The 27,860-nt window shown below is 39.6% G+C and overlaps 1 protein-coding gene across 2 annotated transcripts in view; it reads left to right on the top strand.

Moving 5' to 3' along the window:
• The window catches only part of ranbp10 (RAN binding protein 10), a 159,097-nt gene that overhangs the window by 63,719 nt on the left and 67,518 nt on the right, over window positions 1-27,860 (top strand). For both annotated transcript variants that reach the window (XM_043707073.1, XM_043707074.1), the window contains exon 4: window positions 25,140-25,307. In XM_043707073.1, coding sequence (XP_043563008.1) covers window positions 25,140-25,307 — 168 coding nt within the window. The remainder of the gene's footprint in view (window positions 1-25,139; window positions 25,308-27,860) is intronic.

Raw genomic sequence — 27,860 nt, 5'->3', positions numbered from 1 at the left:
GACTGGGATAAGGCGAGGCGTGGGGAAATGGGGAAACTGGTGAAATCCTCATTGATCCCGTGTGGTTGGAGGGTCCCAAGGCGGAAGATGAGGTATTCTTTCTCCAGGCGTTGGGTGGTTAAGGTTTGGTGATGGAGGAGGCCCAGGACTTGTATGTCCTTGGCAGAGTGAGAGGAGGAGTTCAAGTACTCAGCCACAGGCGGTGGGGTTGGTTAGTGTGGGTGTTCCGGAGGTGTTCTCTGAAACAATCCGCAAGTTAGCGTCCAGTCTGCCCAACGTAGAGGAGACCACATCAGGTGCAATGGATGCAGTAGGTGACATGTGTGCAAGTACAGGTAAATTTCTGGATGTGGAATGATCCTTTGGGGCCTTGGACGGAGGTGAGGGGGGAGGTGTAGGCGCATGTTTTGCAATTCTTGAGATGGCAGGGGAAAGTGCTGGGAGGGGAAGGTGGGTTGATGGGGGATGTGGACGTGATAAGGGAGTAGCTGAGGGAATGGTCTCTCCGAAACGCAGATAGGATTGGGAAGGGAAATATATCTCTGGTGGTGTGGTCTGTTTTGTAGGTGACAGAAATGGCAGAGGTTGGTGGGGTGGAAGGTGAGAACCAGGGGGTTCTTTCCTGGATCCGATTGAAGGGGGTGGGGTTCAACGGTGGAGGTACTGAAAGTGGAGCCTTCCCATTTATCTCTCAGCCCCCTTAGACTACAAGCCTCATTTCTGATGAAGGGCTCATGCCCGATACGTCAACTCTCTTGCTCCTCGGATGCTGCCTAACCGGCTGTGCTTTTCTAGCACTACACTTTTCGACACTGTACTTTTACTCAATCTAACTATGAAGCAAAATTCAGCAGTCCTTCCTCAAGTTGGACCGTGACTTTTGACTTCTAATCGTGTATTTTGAGTAATGGAACAACAGAGTCAAGTACTTCATAAATTTTGTGAGAACAAATTAAATTTAATTAAAACTATTTAAGAAATATATTGCCTCACTTCCCTTCAATTTTCTTGACCCTAGTAATGACAACAATGTCAGTAACCCTGTGTGAAATAACATGCCATTTTTGATTTTCTTTTAGTTTGGTGTGTTTTTTTTCCTGTTTTAACAGTCTATATTTTATTCACAACAGTAATAATATGCTGTGGCCTCTGTAGATAAGGAAAACTCAGGAATCACTAGTGGTTTATTAAGTGTGATTGTCTTTCTTTACACTGTCCTTGAAAAAAATTGATTCTTTCACAGGTATGATTCCAGAAGGGTCAGTAACACTTGGATAGCCCAGTTAAGCAGTTGTGTTTAATTTTTCAACCTGGATATTGAAATCATCAGGATTTTCAAAAAAAAAATTCATGCATGGTATATTGGCATTGCTGACTGGGCCAGCATTTATTGCTGTTCCGAGTTGCCCTTGAGAAAAGTTGTGGTGAGCTGCTGCCTTGAACTTCTGCAGTAGGTGGATCCACAATGCCATGAAGGAGGGAGTTCCAGGATTCTAACCCAGCAAGAATGAAGGAACAGTTATATATTTCCAAGGTTGGATGGTGAATGGTTTGGAGAGGAACTTGTAGATGCTGGTATTTCCATGTATCCACTGCCCCTGTCCTTCTAGATAGTAGTGATTTGGAAGGTGCTGTCTGAGAATCTTGCGTGAATTGCTGCAGTGCATCTTGATAAGGAAATATGTTGTCTATCTGTATTAATCAGCCAAATATTAACATTTCCATTAAGGGTCACTGGATAGTGATCAGGCGTAGGAATGCTGGCTGATATTTTACATCTAAACACTGGTATTGGATTTTTAATGGACAACCCAAATGTTGCTTTGAATGAGACTAACTTGCTCAACAATGGTCAGAATTTTCAATCTTCCAACTTGTATTGTAGCAAGGATGCCATAACCTATAGGCTGTCAAAACGCAAAGTTCACTTAAAACTATTGCTTTTCCTTTTTTTAATTGTTATTTTTATCTTTTTCTGATGATTTCAATGTTCACATTTACATTGAGTTAGAAAATAAGGAGTCAAGGTTAGACCATCATGCAATTCTCTTGTTTCAGCTGCTCAAGGTTCAGTGTTATCCGATTCCTTGCAGTCCATTTACAGTGTAGATTTATACCATGAAAATGATATTATGATGACACCAGTATCAAGCATCCATCACAAACTGCTAAACTTTAAGCCTGCCTATTTTAATGATGAGGTGTGGTGGAGCTTGATTTCTCTTTCAGGGTATTTCACTGAGATACTTAAAAACTATTGTGAGTAGCACCATTTCTCTGTATCAGATTTGCCAACAGGTAACCAACCCACAGGCTAAAAAGTGGCCTGCCACAAGCTCATTTCTCGCCCACAAGTAAGTACTTGTGGAAGCCGCTGTTCGAAAATGTTTACCGATCAGAAGCCAGTTGCCACCTGCGATTGTTGCTGATCCTTCATTCAGCCTCCGTCTTGACATGGGAGTGGGAGGGAGACTGCGTGGGACAGGATGTTTTTTGGGTCGGTGAAAGGATGAGGCTTGGCATCAGCAAATAGGCCAGTGGAAGACAAAAACATATTCCTTTGTGTAAATATTCCAGCCTCTGAAAGACTATAGGCAAGATGGCAGAGCAGACCTCCAAAGCCTGCTGAGAGCGAGGGAGTAAAACACACCTATTTCCTTCATCCATAAAATCTAGCCACAAAGCAAGCTAGGGGAAGAGGAAAACCCAGGCTAAAATTCAACTTGCTTCCAGTCCTCAATTTTGGTATGAATTCAGCCAGGGCCAACTCAGTGTGTGCCACTAGATGCAAACACAAAATCAGCATTGGTTAAATCCAACTTGGCTGGGGTTTAACCCTAACCCCCATTCTTGACAATAAGGATTTAGGTACCTAGTCTGTCAGTCCCTGCTTCTTAAGGTAGCAAAAAATAGATTCAATTAATTAGCTCTGCTGCTGCTTACATTTTTTATTTACTTAAATTATCAATTTATTGTTTTGGATGACAACTTCTAAGTCATGTTTACTGTTCTACTAAACCTCATCTTTCTGAATTCTGCCTATCAGCCTAGCCACCCCTCAAAAGAATGAAAAAAAATAAAAATATGCCCTCACCCCTAGTGGATTGTTGGATTAACCCCACTCTATTCTCTGTTAGTAATGGCAGTCGTGCGGCTTTTTGACAATGTTTAGAAATGAAAGAGTTGAGAAGTGGTGTCTTGCTATCTTGGTCATGAAGGTGCAATTCATCTGAAACCATTCTCCTGGACTAAGAAATATCCACATTAAATAGGGTTTTGAATTTGAAAATGTTATTGTAGCTTTTATTATTGGCTAGTTAGTTTCTTAACTAAAACTGTGTGTTTGTTTTCCTTACATCACCCTTTTATTTTGCAAGTAAAACATTTATTGGTTGATTTTTGGTTTGCTGAAGAAATTGTGTCAGTCACAGGGATGTAATCATGTACAAAGGTAATGTGTGCTTGAGTAGTTATCAAAACAAGAACATAATGTGCTCCTGCGGTGATATTGTTGGCTACACGATCGTTACACGACCGGTGTGAGAAGAAGAAATTTTCTCCAATCTGGACTCTCAAAACTTTATGTCTAATTTAAATATAGGCCTGTATTGGGTTTTGGGATAATTTGTTTTTGGCTTTCATCTTAGGAAGGATAAAAGTACTGAGTTTTAACCCGTCCTAAGCCTGCATCTATATATGTTTATTTCAAATAAGGATAGAAGATTCTTGGCAGCACGGTGGCACAGTGGTTAGCACTGCTGCCTCACAGTGCCAGAGACCTGGGTTCAATTCCTGCCTCAGGCAACTGATTGTATGGAGTTTGCACGTTCTCCCCGTGTCTGCGTGGGTTTCCTCTGGGTGCTCCGGTTTCCTCCCACAGTCCAAAGATGTGCAGGTAAGGTGAATTGGCCATGCTAAATTGCCCGTAGTGTTAGGTAAGGGGTAAATGTAGGGGTATGGGTGAGTTGCACTTCGGCAGGTCAGTGTGGACTTATTGGGCCGAAGGGCCTGTTTCCACACTGTAATGTAATCTAATCTTAAAAAAAGATGAAGGCCTAGATGAGTTTTTTACCTTTTGTTTCCTTTAAGGTTGAGATTCCAAACCTAGTTCTCCATTCTTCATCTGGGGGTGGGTGGGGGCCTGCAACACTTCAGAATTTACCCTGATACGCTGTTTCAGAACCTTAAAGAAAAAGAGAGACTTGCTTTTAATAAAGCATCTTTCTTAACAGCAAGCTGTCTGAAAGTGTTTTAAAACTAATAGAGTGCTTTTAAAATGTGGTTACTGTTGTAATGATCCCATGATGCAATTCAAAGAACACAGGAGTTCTCCCTACTATTCTAGTCAATTTTTTCTATTATTCATTCCTGAACAGTATCACAAAAATGGATCATCTGATTATTATCACACTGCAATTCATACTGTACACAAATTGGCTGTTGCATATACTTCATTAGAACTGTGACTGCAATTTGAAGTAATGAAACGGACTCTCAAGTGGAATGTTTTTCTGGCTTGACAGCTACATCTCATTAGTAATGATAGTTTGTGCTCGTTGCTTCATAGTCATTGCATGAAATGGTTAACTTCACCTTTTGCTCACACCTTTTGAAGTGCTTTACCCTTGTTGGGTAATCTGAGGAGAATGGGGGCCATCTTGAATCACAATTTTATTCATGACCATCATCACCACAAACACTGTGTTAGGAATACCAAGAAATAGTGGCACGGAGGCTCAGTGGTTAGCACTGCTGCTTCACAGTGCCAGGGACCCACATTTGATTCCAGCCTCGGGCAACTGTCCATGTGGAGTTTGCATATTCTGCCTGTGTCTGTGTGGGTTTCTTCCAGGTGCTCTGGTTTCCTCCCACAATCCAAAGATGTGCAGATTAGATGAATTGGCCATGCTGAATTGCCCATAGTGTTCAGGGATGTGTGGGTTAGGTGCATTTGTCAGGGGTAAAGGTTGACTAATAGGTTAGGGGAATGGGTCTGGGTGGGTTACTCTTCGGAGGGTTGGTGTGGACTTGTTGGGCGTAATGGTCTGTTGCCACACTGTAGGGATTATAAGATTCTTCTATGGTTCTACATGATAAAGGAACAGTGATATACATCAAGTGAGGATGTGAGACACATGGAGGTGTAGTTAAAGGTGACAGTGTGACATTGTTGTTTTTGTCAATCTTAATAGCAAAAAGCACAAGAAAATGCTGTTAAAGTTGCAATGTAATAAATATTGTAGCAATGGAGTTCTGATGAGGGAAGTCTCATTGAACCCAGTGGCAAGAATGCTGATAAATGAAATACTTTATCCAAGGTTCTCGTTGGTCGTACTCCTGATTGCTTTGTTTGTACTCCTGATGGAAAGTATCCATCACACATCCTTGTAGATAGTGGATAAACGTGATTGTCTTAGAAGTCAGCCTTTCATTGCAAAGTACTTCTGTTCTTGAAGTTATGGTGATGTAGCTGGTCCATTTCAGCTTCTGGTCATAGTAGGAAAAGAGGAAGAAATATCTACTCTTGTGAAGTTGTATAGTGAATGAGGAAGCATGGCAAGACAAAGCATGAGCTGTAGCTGATATTTTAGCATGGCCTTCACTTCAAATATGTAGCTGAATTGAACAGCCAAGAAGTGTACTCCAGTATTAACAGAAATGTTTATGTGATATGGATTACGATGAGAAAGTATATAAGGAATGAGCAGGTAGGGAAAGAGTTAAGTTTTCAGTATTTTTGTGAAACAAAAGGTTCAGCTAGGCATGACTCAGATCAGATAAGAACTTGCAGTAAACAATGAGGGACTGGAGGCAAGGATAGTGGGTTAGCAAGGTGGAAAAGCATTCCTTACGTAAAGCCATTTAACAAAATGAAGAAGCATTCGGTATGTAAAGTCAGTTAACAAAGTGAAAAGCATTATGTGAAGACAGTTATTCATTGTGTAACAGCAGATGGTTTAATCTTTACAATCAGCGAATGTCAATAGTCATGGTTACCCAATCAATATGTATGTTGCCTTATCTGGATGCTCCTCCCTGTAAGTGACTATATAATTCATTAAGAAACTGCTGTTTGAGAGAAGACCGAGAACTTATGTCTCCGTGTACATGGGTGATCGTTCTCTCTCCCTCCCAGGGCCCTGAATAAAGATGAAGGAGGTAATACTATGCTGTGTCTCTGAGCGTTTTGTTTCGACTGAGGCAGGAACATGACAAAACTAACACTTGCCAGACCTGTCACCTTTTGCAGTTTGTCAAAAAGAAAATCATCCATTCCAGTTATCATTGTTCAAAACCATGCTAAATTGGTTGTTGGTCCATATCCTATTCTCAATGAGCTGATGTCCTCCTCATTGTAGTTGAAAACTTAGAAGTCTGGTGAAAGGGAGTAAATACTGGAAGCGCAGAAGCTACAGTACAGCTATAACCACATTTTTTCAAGACCAATGTACTACATAAGAGGCAAAAGGGGCAAAATAAAAAATAATGTAAAGGAAACAAAAAAGGTTGGTCCAAGTTTTTCTTGTCAGTGGTACAGTAAAGGAATGTTTTCATTGCACAAGTTTCTGACTTTGAAGTCCAACCCAGTACACGAATCTTGTAAAAATAATGTGCTATTTTTCCAGCAAATACTAGACTGTTTAATGTGACAGAATTATTACTGTTTAAACCATCTAACAATGTAAGGCACGGAAGAGATGCCTTGTAGAAATATTAATTTCCTAATAACATCTCATGAGCTTTAAGAAATCTACCCCTTTGGGACAATAAATGCAAATTATGCTGTAAAAGAAATATTGGGGCTTAATAACATAAGGACCTTTTTTAGGGAACTATCTATATCACTGATATGTCATTTAACAGATGCAATCAGACAAAGTTGGCAAGGATTGGTTTGACCAATTTATTGACACACTTTGAGGAAGTAATGTGCTTTGGTTAAAGGGGAACCAGTGAATGTACTGTACTTGGATTTCCAGAAGGCATTTTAAAAGGTGTCTCATCAAGGTTATTGGAGAAAATAAAAGAAAAACTTGTACTGTAGGTGGGAATATGATGGAATGGTTAGAAAATTAGTTTGCTAAGAAGTAACAGTAGGAATAAATGGGTAATGGTGAACACAATGTAAAAAGTGGTGTGTGACAGAAATCGTGCTGGGCCTCAACTTTATCACAATTTAAATAAATGGGTTTGAATGAATGGACCAAATGGCTTGGTCATCGAAGACCAAGAGCAGCGGAAGAAGGGTGATTTTCGGAATGGAAATCAGTAATTAATGGTGTTCCGCAGGGATCAATGCTGGGACCTTTGTTTGTAATGTATATAACTAATCTGGAGGAAAATGTAGGTAATCTGGTTAAATCTGTGGATGACACCAAAATTGGTGGATTTGCAAATAGTGAGGAGTATTGTCAAAGGATTGTCCTGACATCAGTGGTGGAAAAGTTGTTGGAGAAGGTACTAAGGGATAAAATCTATTTATATTTGGAAAAGAATAGGCTTATCAGTGATAGGCAACATAGTTTTGCGCGGGGGAAATTGTGCCTTACCAACTTAATAAAGTTCTTTTGAGGAAGTGACCAAATTGGTAGATGAAGAAAGGCTGTAGATGTCATATACACGGACTTTAGTAAGGCGTTTGATAAGGTTCCCTATGGTAAACTAATAGAGAAAGTGAAGTCATATGGTGTGCAGGGTGTTCTAACTAGGTGGATAAAGAACTGATTGAGCAACAGGAGACAGAGTAGTAGTTGAAGGGAGTTTCTCGAAATGGAGAAAGGTGACCAGTGGTGTTCCACAGGGATCAGTGCTGGGGCCACTGTTGTTTGTGATATACATAAATGATCTGGAAGAGGGCACTATTGATATGATCAGCAAATTTGCAGATGACACAAAGATTGGTGGAGTAGCAGAAAGCAAAGGGGACTGTCAAAGAATACAGTAGAATATAGATAGACTGAAGAGTTAGACAGAGAAGTGACAGATGGATTTCAATCCAGGCAAATGTGAGGTGATGCATTTTGGGGAGTCTAATTCTAGAGTGAATTATACAGTAAACGGAAGAGCCTTGGGAAAAGTTGATGAGCAGAGAGATCTGGGAGTTCAGGTCCATTTTATCCTGAAGTTTGCAGTACAGGTGGATAGAGTGGTCAAGAAGGCATATGGTATGCTTGCCTTCATTGGACGGGGTATTGAGTATAAGAGCTGGCAGGTCATGTTAAAATTGTACATGACATTGGTTTGGCCGCATTTAGAATACTGTGTACAGTTCTGGTCGCCACATTACCAAAAGGATGTGGAGGCTTTGGAGAAAGTGCGGAGAAGGTTTACAAGGCTGTTGCCTGGTATGGAAGGGGCTAGCTATGAAGAGAGGTTGAGTAGGTTAGGTTTGTTTTCATTGAGAAAAGGAGATTGAGGGGGGCCCTGATTGAGGTCTACAGGGTAGATAGAGATAAGCTTTTTCCTAGGGTGAAGGATTCAATACAAGAGGTCACACTTTCAAGGTGAGAGGTGAAAAGTTTATAGAGGATACACGTGGCAAGTACTTTACACAGAAGGTGGTAGGTGTCTGGAACACGTTGCCAGTAGAGGCAGGCACCGTAGGTTCATTTAAGATGCGTCTGGACAGATGTATGAGTAGGTGGGGAGCAGAAGGATACAGCTGCTTAGGAAATGGGCAACAGGTTCAGACAGTGAATTTGGATTGGCTCAGGCTTGGAGGGCCGAAGGGCCTGTTCCTGGGCTGTAAACTTCCTTTGTTCTTTGTATGGATACAGTGGGATATGGATAGATTGCAGATTTGAACAGAGAAATGGTAGATGGAATTTAAAGCAGACAAATGCGAGGTGGTGCATTTTGGAAGATCAAATTCAGGTGCGAATTATATAATAAATAGCAGAACCCTTAGGTGCATTGACATGCAGAGGGATCTGGGTGTTCAGGTCCTTGGATCCTTGAAAATGGCAATACAGGTCAATAAGGTGGTGAAGAAGGCACGCAGCATGCTTGCCTTCATCAGCTGGGGAATTGGATATAAAAGTTCGCAAATCGTGTTACAGTCGTATAAAACTTCAGTTAGACCACATTTGGAATATTGCTTATGGTTCAGATGGCTATGCTATCAGAAAGATGTGGATACTTTGGAGATGGTGCAGAGGAAGTTTACTAGGATGTTGATGGTGTGAAAGGTTTTAATTATGAGGACAGGTTGGATAAACTTGGATTGTTTTCACTGGAAAGACAGAGGTTGAGGGGTGACCTAATTTGAGGTCTACAAAATTGAGAGGCACAGATAGGGTGGAGAGTCAGAGGCAATTTCCAAGATCAACTACAAGAGGGCATCGGTTCAGGGTGAGAAGGGGAAAGTTTAGGGGAGAAGTGCGGGCAAAATTTTCGGAGAGTTTGGTGGGTACCTGGAATGCACTGCCAGTGGAGGTGGTGGAAACAGACATGTTAGCAAGGTTGAAAACTCATCTTGATCAACCCATGAACGTGAGGCAAACAGAGGGATATAAAATGCACATAGGCAATAAGTAGTGGGTCTGAATAAGGATTAGGAATCCGTGCAGGCTTGCTAGGCCGAAGGGTCTGTTCCTGTGCTGTATTGTTCTTTGTTCTCTTGTATTGCGAGGAGAATTCCATACAAGAGCAAGAAGGCTATGTTTCATTTGGACAAGGTATTGAGACCACATCTGGAGTTCTGTATACAAATTGGATTTCTTTATTTCAGGAAGCATACATTAGAAATAGTTCAAAGAAGGTTTGCTCAACAAACACTGGATATGTTGCCGAAAGAGGAAAGGCAAGCCTTGTACCTGCTGGAATTTAGAATAATAAGAGGGATTTGAGTGAAACAAATAAGATGCTGAAGGACCTTTACTGCATTTGGAAAGGATGTTTCCTGTTGTGGGACAATCTAGAAACCGGGGTCATTATTTGGAAATAAGCAGTTACCCGTTTTAGACTTTTTTTTTTCTCCAAGGATCATGATTGTTTGGAACATGCTCCCTCAAAAGGTACTGAAAGTAGGGCCTTTAAATATTTTTAAGGCAGAGTCAAAAAATTCTTGATGAACGAGTGAGTGAAAAATTATCCAGTTTGGCAGGAATGGGGAGTAATGAGATCAGCTGTGGACTTACTGAATGACACTGCAGGTTTGAGGGGTCAAATGTATGTTTGTAACCAATTTCAACCCATTAAAGTTTGAGAGCCTCATTCTTGCATGATGAATCATTTTTAAAAAGTTTTTTAAGTGAATGGAACTTTCCATTGGTTCTTTTTCCTTGCTTTGTTCATTTAATCCTTTCATTCTTTTACTTCTGTTTCTTTATCTTCATATCTCGTTGGCTATAACCTGTCAGCTTGCACTTACAGCAATCTCTGGTCGCGTTTCTTTCAAGTGAAAAAGTGCAAAAACGTAAAAGCGGGTAAAACCACCAGTTTGCCCCCTCATGCAAATTCTGGACCAGTGATTCATACTCCATTTTGAATCCTGTTTGGAAGTCTTCAGCAATTTTCGTTAATAGCCTTTGCATATACAAACCTATAAGTTAGGACCAAACAGTAAGTCGTTCAGCTCTCTCAAGCCTATTCTGCCACTTGATAAAATCATGGCTTCTTTGATTTGTAACTTGTAACCTGGGTAACTTCTCCCCCTTTGCTGAACAAGAATCTACCTACCTTTTGCATTAAAAATTTTCAAGAAATGTTCTTCTACGAAACTTTCAGAAAGTCTGTTCCAGTAACTCTGAACCCTCTGTCACAAAACCTTTACCTGTGTTTTAGATGGGTGCCCCTGATTTTCAAACAGTGATCCCTAGTACTTGATTCTCACAAGAGGCAACTTCCTTTACACTAACTATCTTGTCAAAATTTCCCTGATTCTTAAATTTCAATTAATTCAACTCTTACTCTTCTAAACTGTAAGAACACAAATCATCCTTTCCTCATGTGATGTTTTGTGTACTGTTATCTATTCTAATCTTTTTTACCCCATTACCCAACCTTTGAAAGCTTTGTTAGAGTTGCAGCACTGAGTTTATCTGCTTTCAGGGCAATTGCAAAGGACAAGGTAACCTGCCAGTGTTTATATTTGTGCTCTCTGGAGTACAGGAATCTGAACAAAGTCAAACTGCATTTCTACCTCTGAGTAAATATTTTGGAGTTTCCACTCTCCAGCTGTTGCATAAGAGGCATGTTTAGAGCAGGATATGTGTTTGAACACAGACATGTACTGTTGATGTTAGAGCAATGGTCTAGTTTGCTAATCAAAAAAATATGGCATGGGAAATAAAATTCAAGTTACTTTTCATGAGTGGAAGTTGCTTGACCAAGTATGAATGGAATCTCTCAAATCTGGAGAAACCTGTTATACGTTAAATACATTTTAAGGCTGTAAGGCTTATTATAAATGAACTGTTATAGCTAAAATTGAAAAGGAAAATGGCTGAACATCTAAAATAAAGCAATGCTATGATCCCAATTGATGGTGCAATGGACACGTCAGATCCCAGAATAAAATCTGGCTTGAAAGATCATCTGGTTTTTTTTTGTTAGTTGATGTGGTCAGTTAGTGAAACATTTTCACAAGGGTGCAGTTTTTTAAGACAATGAAGTGCATGTTCGTGACACAAAACAAAAGAGATGAACATTTAAATGTGGAAGACTGCAGAAATTTCATAGTTTCAGAATAATAGAAGCAGGAGATGCCATTTGGCCCATCAAGCCTAATCTATCATTCAGTAAGATCATGGCTGCTCTATCCATTGTTTCAGCTCCTCCGACCTGCATTATCCTCATAGCCCTTAAATCTGCAGTACAGGGGGATTTGGATGTCCTTATTTGTGAATCATAAAATGTTAATATCCAAGTTCAGCAGATATCTGGGAAGGCAAATGGCCTTTTATTTCAAAGAGAAAGAAGTATAATATAGGAAGTCTTGCAAAAACTATATAAGGCATTTAGACATTACCTGGAACTCTGAACAGTTTTAGTCCCCTTATCTAAAGATACACTGACAATATAGGCAGTCTGGAATCAGTCATCAGACAATACCAGGTAAGAAGGGATTTTCTAATGAGAGGCTGAGTAGTTTGGGCCTATACTCATTGGACTTTAGAAGAATTAGGAGCTGATCTTTATTGAAACATATAAGTTTCTTTGGGCGATTGATAGGGTGGATGCTTAGAGATTGTTTCCACTTTCTGGATGAATCTAGGACTATTGGATGTAATCTCAGAATAAGGGATTTCAGACAGACACATTACTTAGACTGTAGTCAGTCTGTGAAATACTGTACTGCAGAAGGCTGTTGAGGCTGGATTGTTAAATGTATATGAGGCTGAGAGATTTTTAAATCACTTAAGGAGATCAGGCATTATGGGGAGTGGCAGGAAAATGGAATTGAGAATTGCCAAATTAGCCATTATCTTGTTGAATGACAGAGCAAATTCGATGGGTCAAATGCCCTACTTCTCCTATGTCGTAATAAAAACTTCTTCAATGCTTAGATAATTTTTGAAGAAGGAATTAGGTACAGTTCTTGGGGCTAAAGAGGTCAAAGAGTATGGGAGAAAACAGGAATAGAGATTCTGAGTTGGGTAATCATATTGAATGGTGGAACTGGCTTGAAGGGCTTAATAGCCTATTTCTACTTTCTATATTTCTATGACACATCAATGGTCTTAGAAAATGCAGCAAAGCAACACTTCAACCTGTTCCCAAACACTGTCTGTTACCGAGACTCAAATCGAGAGAATTTACACTCCTGTGTCAACTCTTTAGGGCTCTGAGGAAAGGTCACTGGACCCAAAACTTTAACTTTGATTTCTCTTCACAGATGCTGCCAGACCTGCTGAGCTTTTCCAGCAGCATCTATTTTTGTTTCAACTCTTCAGGGTTCTGCTTACCTGAATTCTTGCAATGCCTTTGCCATGGACTGCAGAACAATGCAGTGAGTCCCTTTCAAGTCTGCCGATGTGAATCTTTCAGAAATCTGAGAGCCTAAACTTTCTAATTTATAATCTTCAGCATTCTAAGCAAACACTCCCTGTTTTTGAGCTTTACAAGCTAAATCTTTGCTGAGGTGACTGTGCTTCTTTGAGCTCCCTTGGAAAGAAACTTAACTTGCTTCTGCTCTTCACTCTGGCATTTTCTGAATTGAGCTAAACAAAGCCAGATTCTTTTGAATTAAAAAGGAAGCTAATGTCCTTAAGTATTTGTCCTGTCTTTGATAAATCCAACAGTGTAAAAATCTTTCAATTTAGCATTACAGGGGTCTGCTGTCATTTGTTTTCACAGAAATGTTGGATTTGAGTCACTGCTCTCGAAGGACTCTGACCTTTTTTTGTTTTTAAGGAAAATCCTACACAGGGGTAAACCAACTCTTATCTGCTTGTTTGTTGAAATACAAATATAAAAATGATAAGTATATACAAGTTATACTACTTTAATTGCAACAGAAAATGCTGTAAATGTGCAGCATTTCATAGACTTTATGTACAAAATGACATTTTTCATCTGATCTTAGTTGAATTAAAATGATCGTATAGCAAGACTAACTTTTTAATTTTGAGTTGGTCTCTGAGTCAAATGTCCTCTGATATACCGGAGATATCATCAAATATTTGTTTTGTGTTCTTTAGGACTTTAATTTAGTCAGAGAATATGGTAAATGAGAGTTGGTATATCTTGTTTTGAAAGTGCGTGCATTTTTTTCAATTTCAGCATTAATCCTATTTTTCAGGATTTTCAGGTAGTGTCATTGTTTCTCTTTTATTGTTTCAAGAGACATGAGTGTTGCTGACCAGTGTAACATTTGTTGCCTACCCTTAATTGCCCTTGAACTGAATGATGTAACTAGAGCAGTTAAAAGACAACCACATTGCTGTGTATCTGGATCATTTGTAGGCCACGCCAGGAACGTTTGTAAAAATCCATCTGGTTCACTACAATCAAAGGAAGTTTCCTGGTTACCGTGACTGAAACTAGCTTTTGAATTCAAATGCCACCAGCTGCAGTGTTGGGACTTGAACCATGTCCACAGTGCATTAGCCTGGAAAATTTGGATCAGTAGTGCAATGAGAAGTAACTTTTTACCCTCCCCGCGCATGTCCATTTTATAATGGTCTAAACTAAATACGGAAAATATATGGATAGAAACTGCATTGTTAAATTTCAAGATTCAGTAAATAGGATTGGGTCATTTTCATTGCATATGCTGCTTCAGTCAGGTTTAATATAGAATCATAGAAAGTGCATGCATCTTTTCAATTTCAGCACGGAAACAGACCCTTCGGCCCAACTCGTCTATGCCGACCAGATATCCCAATCCAATCTAGTCCCTCCTGTAAGCACCTGGCCCATATCCCTCCAAACTCTTCCTATTCATATATCCATCCAAACGTCTTTTAAATGTTGCAATTGTACTAGCCTCCATCACCTTCTCTGGTAGCTCATTCCATACATATACCACCTCTGTGTGAAAAAGTTGCTCCTTGGGTCTCTCTTATATCTTTCCCCTTCACTCTAAACCCTCTCATTCTGGACTCCCCCACCCCAGGGAAAATAAGTTTTCTATTTATCCTATCCGTGTTCCTCATAATTTTGTAAACCTCTATAAGCTCACCCCTCTGCCTCCGACGCTCCAAGGAAAATAGCCCCAGCCTATTCAAACTCTCCCCATAGTTCAAATCCTCCAACCCTGGCAACATCCTTGTACATTCTTTCTGAAATCTTTCATGTTTCACAACATCCTTCCAATAGGAAGACCAGAATTGCATGCAGTATTCCAAAAGTGGCCTAACTAATGTCCTGTACAGCCGCAACATGACCTCCCAACTCATGTACTCAATACTCTGACCGAAAAAGGAAAGCATACCAAATGCCTTCGTCACCATCCTATCTACGTGCAACTCTACTTTCAAGGAGCTATGAACCTGCACTCCAAGGTCTCTTTGTTCAGCAACACTCCCTAGAACCTTACCATTAAGTGTATATGTCTTGCTAAGATTTGCTTTCCCAAAATGCAGCACCTCGCATTTAATCGCAAATAAACTCCATCTGCCACTCCTTTGCCCATTTGGCCCCTCTGATCCAGATCCTGTTGTAATCTGACGTAATCTTTTTTGCTGTCCACTACACCTCCAATTTCGGTGTCATCTGCAAATTTAGTTACTATACCTCTAATGATGAAAAATAGTGGACCCAACACCAATCTTTATGGCACTCCACTGGTCACCGGCCTCCAATCTCAACTGGAGACCATACACCGTCTACCACCAATCTTCTACCTTTGAGCCAGTTCTTCATCCATTGTTGTGGTTCTGTTCGCCGAGCTGGAAATTTTTGTTGCAAACATTTCATCCCCTGTCTAGGTGACATCCTCAATGTCACCTAGACGGGACGAAACGTTTGCAACAAACATTTCCAGCTCGGCGAACAGAACCACAACAACGAGCACCCGAGCTACAAATCTTCACCCAAACTTTGAGTTCTGTATCCAAATGGCTAGTTCTCCCTGTATTTCATGAGATCTAACCTTGCTAACCAATCTCCAATGGGAAACCTTGTCAACACCTTACTGAAGTCAATATCGATCCCATCTACTGCTCTGCCCCCAATAATCCTCTTTTTACTACTTCAAAAAACACAATCAAGTTTGTGAGAGAGGATTTCTCACACAAAGCCATGCTGACTATCCCAAATCAGTCCTTGCCTTTCCAAATACATGTACATCATGTCCTTCAGGATTTCCTCCAACAACTTGCCCACCACCGACGTCAGGCTTACTGGTCTATAGTTCCCTAGCTTGTCCTTGCCACCTTTCTTAAACAGTGGTGCCATTTTAGCCAGCCTCCAGTCTTCTGGCACCTCACCTCTAACTATGATGATACAAATACCTCAACAAGAGGCCCAGCAATCACTTCCCTGGCATTCCACAAAGTTCTGGGTACAGCTGATCAGGTCCTGGAGATTTATCACTGTCATGCATTTCAAGACATCCGGCACTTCCTCCTCTGTATTATGGACATTTTTCAAGATGTCATCATCAATTTCCCTACATTCTATATCTTCCCTGTCCTAGTAAACACTGATGCAAAATATTTGTTTAGTATCTCCCCCATTTTCTGTGGCTCCACATAAAGGCCACCTTGCTGATCTTTGAGGAACCCTATTCTCTCCCTCGTTACCCTTTTGTCCTTAATGTATTTGTAAAAACCCTTTGGATTCTCCTTAGACTTATTTGCCAAAACTATCTCATGTCCCATTTTTGCCCTCCTGATTTCCTTCTCAAGTATACACCTACTGCCTCCGTATTCTTCTAAGGATTCACTCGATCTATCCTGTCTATACCTGACATATGCTTCCTTCTATTTCTTAACCAAACCCTCTTTCTTTAGTCATCCAGCATTCCCTATAACCTACCAGCCTTTCCGTTCCTAACAGGAATATACTATCTCTCGACTCTCGATTTTTAATTTCTGAAGGCTTCCCATTTTCCAGTCTTCCGTTTACCTGCGAACATCTGCCTGCAATCAGCTTTTGAAAGTTCTTGCCTAATACTGTCAAAATTAGCCTTCCTCCAATTTAGAACTTCATCTTTAGATTTTGGTCTATCCTTTTCCATCACTATTTTCAAACTAGTAGAATTATGGTCACTGGCCCCAAATTGCTCCCTCATTGCCCTATTTCCCAAGAGTAGGTCAAGTTTTGCACCTTCTCTAGTAGGTATATCCACATACTGAATCAGAAAATTTTCTTGTACACACTTAATAAATTCCTCTCCATCTAAACCCTTAACACTATGGCTGTCCCAGTCTATGTTTGGAGAGTTAAAAGCCCCTTACCATAACCACCCTATTATTCTTACAGATAACTGACGTCTCCTTACAAATTTGTTTCTCAATTTCACGCTGACTATTAGGAGATCTATAATACAATCCCATTAAAGTAATCATCTCTTTCTTATTTCTCAATTCTGAAGCTAGTTCTGATAATACTGGCTTTCATTGCTATCTAAAGATATTGAAGTATTGGATTAAAAGTTGCAAAACATAACTGATTTCATTCTGCCAATATCCCTTTTAGTGCTAGCTATTTCAGAACTTAAGAGAACTTAAGGGAACAGCTGGGTTTGTACCGTGAAGAAAATAGTAGATTTTTACTGTTGTCCCTTGCTGCATTTAACTGTATAAACTTTAGATTAGATTACTTAGTGTGGAAACAGGCCCTTCGGCCCAACAAGTCCACACCGACTCGCTGAAGCGCAACCCACCCAGACCCATTCCCCTACATTTACCCCTGCACCTAACACTACGGGCAATTTAGCATGGCCAATTCATCTGACCTACACATTTTTGGAATGTGGGAGGAAGCCGGAGCACCCGGAGGAAACCCACGCAGACACGGAGAGAATGTGCAAACTCAGCATTGTTGAGTGAGATTGAGGATTAAAAAGAGAGCTTTTTAAAATCAATTGTAATCTGCTGCAGAAAGCACAAAAACTCCTTTTGTCTGATTCCTCCTCTGAAGTGATACCTCATGACCTTTTGGCCCATGTTCGTCAAGGAACCAGGAGTCACAACATTTATTTCTTTTCCAAGACTCTCAGATTTTTTGGGGCTACGTTTTGAATTTTTAGGCACCACGATTTGCTTTTCGGGGATTTCTTCACATCTAAAGATTTAAGTTCAAAACCAAACTGTTCTTGAAGCAGGAATTTATAAACTTGCTATAAACCGCCATTAAAGGATATTAATGAAATAAGAAACTCAGTGCTGGGCAGGAGGCTAAGAATTGAACAACAATTTTTACAGTTTTCCTGTGTTCATCATAACACTGCCATTCTCTAGTGGTTGATATTAAAGCAAACTTCAAGTCTGGAATGTCGGGTTCATCTGGATCACCAGGACTCTCAACTTTTTCCATATTTTAAAACTTTAAGAAAAATGCTGTAAACTAAAGAAAGCCTGTGTACTGACAGATACTTCTATACATTAAAGAACAATCTAAGAGAAATTGGGAAAAGAAACTGATATCCCCGCAACAACTTTTTCTCCCTCTACCCTACACATCCCTCCCTCTCTCTTAATTCAATTTATTGGATTTCTTCCTTTTTTATGCAAGAATTTTAACCTTTCATTTCTTTCTGTTTGATGATTTTTCCAGCAGTACATTCTGCACTTGAAAACAAGGTTCAGGAAGAGAGAAAGAAAAACAAATACCTTTTCCTTAAAGTAATATTTGGGAAATCATAAGATATAAATAAAATAAGCTGGAAATATGAGCAATGTTGTCTATTCCTTGTACCCTCTTTCTTTCACCCCAAAGGGCTCTCTCTCCCTCATCTCCCACTTGTTCTCTGGCCTACTTTTGTGTACAGTTTGTGAATATTTTGCTGTAATCTCTTGCATCTGAAACAACATAGATTGAGTTTACCCCTATCAGATCATTGATTTATGGCACTACATGCATGGAGCTCCATGTGCTGTTTATAAACTTTTGAGTTGTATCTTCATACTTCAGGTATGGTGAGTTTGATTTCTTCAGGGTTTCATTTCACTAAGACTTTCAACTGACATCAATATTGTACTGACATAAGTTCTTTCAATGCAGCACAATGTTCACTTCAGTGACAGAATTTCTTGTAGTTTCTTACAGCTGTGCGCTTTCAAGTACTGTTAGTGTGCAGAGACAAAAGTTAAAACCTTTTGCAATTGAATCTTACAATGAGACTCATTGGTCTTTACAGCGCAACAAAATTTGTGGATGTTAATGTTTTTGGCTTGTCCTGCCTGCCAATGACTAAAGTCTCTCTCTCTCTCTCATATTTTATAGGAAGAGGAGGCCCGAAAATAATGGGATTAAGAAAATAAAATCTGTAGGCGGAGAAATTACTAAATCTCACCCCAAAATCTTTTCGGAAACTACCACAAATGTCTATGCATTCTTCAGTATAAATGCAAATGAATGGATGAAAGAAATGCATTTAAATTTGTCTAGACCTACTTACAGATCTTTTGTGATACTGCCACGAAAAATTAGAAATTTGTTTAGGATGAAGGTGTTATGTGATAAACGAGTTCTGAACTAGGCAATTCCTGTAGTTTGTTTCAAATCAACTGGTCCAGAAGGGGACATTTCACATTCATACACTAAGGTTGAGGATGAATCAGCACATGCCCGTTTTGAAAAAGCAAATTTGCATGCTTGACATGATATACGGTTTTTAGAATGCACCTGTTTTTAGGGAGTATTGATGCCTACATTTCAGCGTTCGAACCAAATAATGGGATTTAAAATTGGCTGCTTTTTGAGAAAGAATACAGAAATTTTTTTTCTGATTCTGTGTTAAAGCAGATTGACATTGGCAGGATTAGTAATGAGAGATCCTCATTCAGCAGCTTTAATGCTATATTGTTAATGGAGGAAATATAGATCTAGTTTGGAATCATTCTCCTTGGGCAGTGAATTTGTTTAGATGTAGTACGATCATATGGAGTGTAAGCACATGAGTGGGGTTTTGTTAGTGTCACACCACAGAGCTGTATTGCTGCGGCTAATAAGTACTAATTTGGTCAGGAGATATTTTTAGCTAACTGTGAAGTGTGTTTGTATTGGACTGTGTAATCGGACACCTTTCATCGCCTTGTGACTAGACTCTTTGTACACTGTGTCAATGTTAAAATGTTCAGTTTAGTTTAACAACAAAGTAATGTACCGTATTTCAGATCTGTGACAGGAGAGTGACAGTTATTAGTCCACCAGTAATTCACAACTTGTGTGGCCTTTTTGCTATTTAAAAATACATTTCAGTGGTTATCGGTCTTTCAACTTTTAGTTGCAGTAACTGTGTGTCTCAGTTATACAGAAATCTAATCTATAATGAAGACAGTGAGACTTTCTGTAGACTTGAATGAATTGCAGTTCAACAAGTGAATTAATTGTTGCAGTTATTTCTCCTTGCTGTAAGGTCTAATGTATAGACTTGCAACTATGTGACTTAAAGGTGTGTTCTTGATAGTATGATCAGCATTGTTCCAACAATCTTATTGTCAAAGTTGGACAGATAAATTGTGTGGTTTAGATTGAGATGTTTCCATGTAAAAATTTGATAGCATATTATTCATAACTACCCTGCTGAGTAGTTTATACGATGAGACATTATTCAAATATGTCTCTCTGTTTTGGTCCCTATTTTCGATCTCCATCCAGTAAGATGGAGTTCAGTGCAATTCTGAGATTGTACTTGCCTGATAGAGATACAATTATCATTTTGCCTATATCAATAACAGATGCAAATAAAACTAATATCTAATCCTTTCTGTCCTTATTTTCTGCTGTACTTCCTTTCTCCCGTATGTAACTGTTACACCAGAACAGTGCTGGCTTATAATTTTAATTTTGTACACTCTCAATTTACAAAATAAACCTGCGCGATCAGTGCAGATAAAAGTTTTTATTATTGATAATGTGATTTGATTGTTCTTGTTCCAATGATGGGGAGTATTCTTGGCTGGATTTTATGTAGGTAGTGTGATTCTTTTCTTTCTTGGGATTTCTTTCTGCTTTTGAATCTAGGTGTGTTTTTTATTTATTTTTCCAATGTTAAAAACTGACCTGAAATTTAACATTTCAAGCTATGTATTTTTTTAACTTGGCATGATGGTGTCTGGCTCCCTCACTGATAATGGAATGAACTGATCACCAAATACGGTACAGTTCAACTATTTATGCTGAGTGACTTACTCTGTGACATGAATGGATTTTAGGACAACAGTTGCTGTTCAGATTTCTAAATGACTAGTATTTTGATCTCTCTCACTCATGACTTAGTTTGGTAATAGCATATTTGAATGTAAAAACTTTGTGGTATTGACTAGCAAAATGTCTTGCATCACACTAACTTGTTTATGAAATCTTAGTTTCCTTCACTTTGAAGGACAAATATGTTCATTGTCTGGGGTGTTTGGGAGGGATACATAGGTCACAGTTAAGTCTAATCTGTGCTGGAAGTTTCTGTTGCAAATGGTACAGGGTACTGCTGATGATTCAGCTTTGGATAAGTGCTGGCTTAAGGTCTCCTCAGTTTCTGTTAGTTCTCTGCCTCCGTGTGTTTGCTTTTGAAGGAAGCTGCACCATTTTTCATTTGGTTATGCCAGGTTTAGAATCTGGGTGAATTTTCCTCAAGACCTGGAATTGATATGAAAACTCCCATACGAAGCTATCTTGGCTCACTTGAGATGTGCTTTCTGCTTATATGCAAAAAGCTGTAACATACTTCAGTAAGAACAGAGAAGATGGGAAAAGAGGTGGGGTCGTGGCATTGTTAGTCAAGGACAGTATTATAGCTGCAGAAAGGATGTTTGAGGACTTGTCAACTGAGGTAGTATGGGCTGAGATTAGAAACAGGAAAGGAGAGGTCATCCTTTTGGGAGTTTCCTACAGACCTCCGAATCGTTGCAGAAATTTAGAGGAAAGGATAGCAAAGTTGATTCTCGATAGAGCGGAGAGCGACAGGCGAGTTGTTATGGGGGATTTAAACTTTCCACATATTGACTGGGAATACTGTAGTTCAAGTACTTTAGATGGGTCAGTTTTTGTCCATTGTGTGCAGGAGGGTTTTCTGATACAATATGTAGACAGGCCAACAGGGGTGAGGCCACATTAGATTTGGTACTGGGTAATGAACCCGGCCAAGTGTTAGATTTGGAGCTAGGTGAGCACTTTGGTGACAATGACCACAATTCAATAATGTTTACTTTAGCGATGGAAAGGGATAGGTATACACTGGAGGGCAAGAGGTACAGCTGGGGGAAAGGCAATTATGATGTGATTAGACAGGATTTAGGATGCGTAGGATGGGAAAAGAACTGCAGGGGATGGGCACAATAGAATTGTCGAGCTTATTCAAGGAACAGCTACTGTGTGTCCATGATAAGTATGTCGAGAGTGTGGTGCTGGAAAAGCACAGCAGGTCAGGCAGCATCCGAGGAGCAGGAGAATTGAAGTTTTGGGCAAGAGCCCTTCATTCTTTGACCTTGATAAGTCTGTACTTGTCAGACAGGGAGGAAATTGTTGAGCGCAGGAGCCATGGTTTACTAAGGAAGTTGAATCTCTTGTCAAGAAGAAGAAGAAGGCTTACGTTAGGATGAGATGTGAAGGCCCAGTTAGGGTCTTTGAGATTTAGAAAGTAGCCAGGAAAGACCTAAAGAGAGAGCTAAGATGGGCGAGGAGGGGACATGAGAAGTTGTTGGTAGATAGGATCAAGGAAAACCCTAAAGCTTTGTGTCGGTATATAAGGGATAAAAGAATGATTAGAGTAAGATTAGGACCAATAAAGGACAATAGTGGGAAATTGTGCATGGAGTCAGAAGAGATAGGGAAGCGCTAAATAAATATTTTTTGTTTGTCTTTTTCCAGTGCAAATACTATGTTCGCGAGGAGAATACTGAGAAACAGGCTACTAGGTTAGATGGGATTGAGGTTCACAAGGAGGAGGTGTTAGAAATTCTGGAAAGTATGAAAATAGATAAATCCTCTGGGCTGGAGAGGATTTATCCTAGGATTCTCTGGGAAGACAGGGAAGAGATTCCAGAGCCTTTGGCTTTGATCTTTATGTTGTCATTGTCTATAGGAATAGTACCAGAAGACTGGAGGATAGCAAATACTGTTCCCTTGTTCAAGAAGGGGAGTAGAGACAATCCTGGTAATTAAAAACCAGTGAACTTTACTTCCATTGTGAGTAAAGTGTTGGAAAAGGTTTTAAGAGATAGGATTTATAATAATCGAGAGAGGAATCCGTTAATTCGGGATAGTCAACACTGTTATGTGAAGGGTAGGTCATGCCTCACAAACTTTAGTGAGTTCTTTGAGAAGGTGACCAAACAGGTGAATGAGGGTAAAGCAGTTGATGTGGATTTCAGTAAGGCATTTGATAAGGTTCCCCATGGTAGGCTACTGCACGAAATACTTAGAAGGCATGGGGTTGAGGGTGATTTAGCAGTTTGGATCAGAATTGGCTAGCTGAAATAAGAAAGAGGGTGATGGTGTGCAGAGAGATCTCGGTGTCCATGTACATAGATCCCTGAAAGTTGCCATTCAGGTTGATTGGGATGTTAAGAAAGCAAACTGTGTGTTAGCTTTTATTAGTAGAGGGATCGTGTTTTGGAACCATGAGGTCATGCAGCAGCTGTACAAAACTCTGGTGTGGCCGCACTTTTGAGTATTGCGTGCAGTTCTGGTCACTGCATTATGGGAAGGCTGTGGAAGCTTTGGAAAGGGTTCAGAGGAAATTTACTAGGATGTTGCCTGGTAAGGAGGAAAGATTGAGGGACTCGAGGCTGTTTTCGTTGGAGAGAAGATGATTGAGAGGTGACTTAATTGAGACATATAAGATAATCAGATGGTTAGATCGGGTGGTCAAGAGAGCTTTTTTCCAAGGACGTTGATGGCTAGCACAACGGAGCATAGCTTCAAATTGAAGGGTGATAGATATAGGACAGATGCCAGAGGTAGTTTCTTTACTCGGAGTAGTAGGAGCGTGAAATGCACTGCCTGCAACAGTTGTAGACTCGCCGACTTTAGGGCATTTAAATGGTCATTGAATAGGCATATGAGCGAGAATGAAATGGCTTCAGATTGGTTTCACAGGTCGGCGCAACATTGAGGGCCAAAGGGCCTGTACTGCACTGTAATGTTCTAAGTTCTATGAATTGATTTAATATTAATTGTTGGTTTGCAATCTGTAAGACTGCCTAGCCCTTCATGAAATCTGTAGCTATAAATTTCTTTATACTATTCCAGTTTCATGAATATCTGGGCAGCACAGTGGCTTAGTGGTTAGCACTGCTGCCTCAAAGTGCCAAGGACCTGGGTTCAATTCCACCCTCAGGTGACTGTCTGTCTGTGTAGAGTTTGTATGTTCTTCCTGTGCCTGCTTGGGTTTCCTCTGGGTGCTCTGGTTTTCTCCCATACTAAAGATGTGCAGGTTAGGTGGGTTAGCCATAGGAAATGCAGGGTTATATAGGATTAGGGTAGGGAGGTGGGTTTGGGTGAGATGGTCTAGGATGATCAGTGGGCAGAATGACCTGCTTCCACACTGTAGGGATTTTATGATTCTATGATCTTTTGAGGTAACACTTTTTTTTCCCACGAGAGGTCAGAGTCACCTGCAGGTCAATAAAAGTGGCTTCAATGCAATGAAACAACTGACTACTATTTCTGTTTCATTGCCTTATTGCTGACCTGGCACTGTTAAAATGGCTTTCATACAGAAATGTAGCATACTTTCTTTAATATGCATGGAAAACTCATTTGCTAATTCCATCTTTATTTCTAACCTAAAAGACATAAAATACATCCTTTCCAAAATATTTAATTTGCAGATGATCCTTAGCTCAATCTAACACTCACGAGGCTTCATTTATTAGCTTGCATTTCCTCGAAATCTCATGGTTATTACATCTAGGCATTTTGCTGAGAAATCCAACCAACTGACATAAATTCGGTGCACTGGACTGAGCCCTAAGATGAATTTAGCCTCAGCTTTGATTCTTCCTGAAATATTAATGCAGAACTGCAGATACATATTTGGTACTTTTGCTGCAGCTCGCTACTCATGGAAATGATTGAACTTCCTTCATATTCCAACTGGAAGATTATCATTGGTGCACACGCAGTAGCCCCCTCACCACCACCCAATTCCCCCACCCCAAAAATGAAACAAGAATTTCATTTCTGGAACTGTTATTTTGAACCATGTCTTTGAGGATTGTTTGTTGGGTTAGTTTGGGTTAACCTACATTTTGCGTTTGGAGCTTACAGGTGCTTAAGGTCCCACTATGTCCATTTGAAAAGTTCTGATTACTTTCTCAAATGAATGCTGTGGACAACTGAAATGTTATCTGAGCAAGTATGTCATCTGATGCAATTCAGGCATGTTTCAGGGATGGCAGATTACCTTGCAATATTCTGTGGTCTTTGCTGATCTTGTGCTTGAAAAGTGGACAGCCATGTTAACTTCTGCTTTCTTCTGTGAATTATGTGCCAATTGCAAAAAGCAGCAATATCTTTTCCAGATTACATTGCTTGAATGGAAACAAACTTAAACTCTATTTTCTCTTGATCCTGTTTTTCAGGGTGGGACAAACATTCATATGGCTATCATGGAGACGATGGACACTCCTTCTGTTCTTCAGGTACAGGACAGCCATATGGTCCCACTTTCACCACTGGAGATGTCATTGGCTGCTGTGTTAACCTTATAAATAACACCTGCTTTTACACGAAGAATGGTCACAGTTTGGGTAAGCCATTACCTCCCATTTTCAAACCCTTTGAACGAAATATAATTAAGGGACTCATTCACTCAGTGATAATTTGCACTTCAAACAAGCTGAAGACTAAATATCACTTACTTTGCAAATCACATTGCATTGTCTTGTTTCATTCTCCTTTGCAGTAAATGTGTCTTTTTAACCTGTGTTAAAGTCACCAGTATTGTAGCGATACTATAGCTTTAAGAGGTGTTTTATGTCTTTTTTTTAATGAAGAAAGATTAAAACCGAGGTTCTGCATGGTCTGCTCAAAGCCAATAAAGTAAACCACTTGTGAGACCTTGGGTTTTTCTTAAAGTTGAACAACAGAAGCAGCTGAGTAGGTGGGGCCAAACTCCCACAGAATCGGGAGTTTTAGTTTTAGCTTTCAGCAGTTGCTGGGGTCTTGAAGCTGAATGTGCAAGTGCTGATCCCTCTTGGTTACAGCTAAAAGCTGCGGTTCTGTTCCTGCTGCTTGAATTGCATGTGCAACAATCTATTTTACTGAATTTGCCTTTGCCAAGGTTATGTTTATGGGATGGTACTATATTGGAAGTTAATTAGTAGTAGTTAATATGCATATTGTTTTGTAAAGCACTTCGATAGAGTTACAGTTAAGTCAGTTTTTTTGGTTTGTATTTCAACAGCTGTGTATAAATAAAATGTGTTTTGCTTAAAATCAAGTAGTTTGACCAATTGAGTTGCACCTGGAATGCAATGCCTTATCTTTACCTTTTAAAATAAGAAAATGTTAGGGTCTAGGCTATCATCTTAATATATTTTGAGGGGATTTGGATTGGTCCATAACAAATTGGGGACTGTTGTAAGGATCAAATTCTGTAATTCCAGATCTGTAATCTATAGGCAGTGAATGTTGGGTTTTTAAAAAAATTTGGCTATTGCATTTGGTAAGTTTTTAAATAGGGTATGTTTTGGGTAGTAATGACTCTTTCAGTCACTAAGTGTTTCCTGGGGGTGGAAGGAGTCACTTGGAGTTTTACAGAAAGGGAGCTGGGCAAAACTTTTGGAATTGGCAGACAAGCTGGAGTTGGGGTTGCTTTTGTCTGTGTGAAAAGGGGAGCTAATTGCAGCAATAGCTTGACATTTGCAATTGTTGGAAATGCCATCAGAATCTATGGAAATGGCTAAAATTCAATTGCAAATGAAGCCGCTTGAACATGAAAAGGAAATGAAGCAGTTGAATTACAGTTGAAAGCTGAAAGAGAGAATACTCCTAGCTTGGTTGGGACTGAAAACTCAAAGCTGACTTACATTGGTGGAGGTAGAGTTGAAATATAGGAGTTGTGATGAGGACAGTGATGGAGAGCAATCCATTGTAGCCAAAGGCCTGGTGGGATCTGTATAAATGTATCTAAGAGTTGCCAAGGTTTGATGAGAAGATTGTTATTTCATTTGAGAAAGTAGCTCAACAAATGAAATGAATGGTGACCATGTGGGTATTGTTGATTCAAACAAAGTTGGTAGGTAGAGCTAATGAGGTATTTGCATCACTATCAGAAAAGGTATCTGGGGAATATGATGAGATGAAAAAAAGCCATCTTAATACCAGAAGCCTACAGACAATGTTTTAAGAATCTAAGGAAGGAACCTGGTACATTGAGTTTGAAAGGATCAAACAAAGTAATTTTGATACATGGAGAAGGGCATTGAAAGTAGATCAAACATATGATGTTTTTAGAGAGATGATTACTTTGGAGGATTTCAAAAATTCACTTTAAGTAGTGAGAACTCATGTGGAAGAGCAGAGAGTTAAGATTGCAAGATTAGCAGTGAAAATGGCAGATGATTATGAGCTTGTTCATAAGTTAAAATTTGGCTTCTGACATCAGTTTCAATCTGTGAGGGATAATAATCAGAGAAAGTGGTAAGATAAAAGGAAAGCTTATTGAAGATAGTAAAGATGGTTTACCACATGTTAAAAAGGAAATCCATGGAAGGGGAAAAGAAAGTAAAATAACTCGTGTGTTTTCATGGTAATAAAGTAGGTCACCTGAAAAAGTGCTGGAAAATGGATATGGGACACAGGATAAGCCAGATAATTGGAAAATCTAAGGCAGTGATAAAACCAGCATCCTTAGTACCCATTCCTGCATTTGAGGAACCTTTTGCAGGAGTCTTCATTGATTGCATAGGATCCCTACCTAAAACAAAAGTGAGAATTAGTATTTGTTGATCATAATGGATGTTTGCTAGATTTCCAGACGCCATTCCATTTTGCAGTATCACAGTGAAAAGGATTGTAGAAGAGTTGCTAAATTTTGTTTTGCTAGATTCAGACTACCCACAGAAATACAATCTGATCAAGTGTAAGATTTTACATCAAAATTATTCAAGAAAGTTATGTATTGAATACATTGAACCTTCAGGCACAAATTTCTCAGCTATTGAGAAATAAGTGGAAATAAAGGAGTAATAATTCAATTTAGATAATCAAAATATCTTGTCTTTTCAAACACATTACCTCAAATTGCCAAGAGTGCCTAGTTGTTTGATCTTAATAATTTTGGCCAGGTCTTCAAGATG

The sequence above is a fragment of the Chiloscyllium plagiosum genome, chromosome 17 (genome assembly GCF_004010195.1).
Source record: "Chiloscyllium plagiosum isolate BGI_BamShark_2017 chromosome 17, ASM401019v2, whole genome shotgun sequence".
Classification (NCBI taxonomy): domain Eukaryota; kingdom Metazoa; phylum Chordata; class Chondrichthyes; order Orectolobiformes; family Hemiscylliidae; genus Chiloscyllium; species Chiloscyllium plagiosum.
The sequence above is the reverse complement of the archived record's forward strand: the minus strand, read 5'-3'. Positions and strand labels throughout refer to the sequence as shown.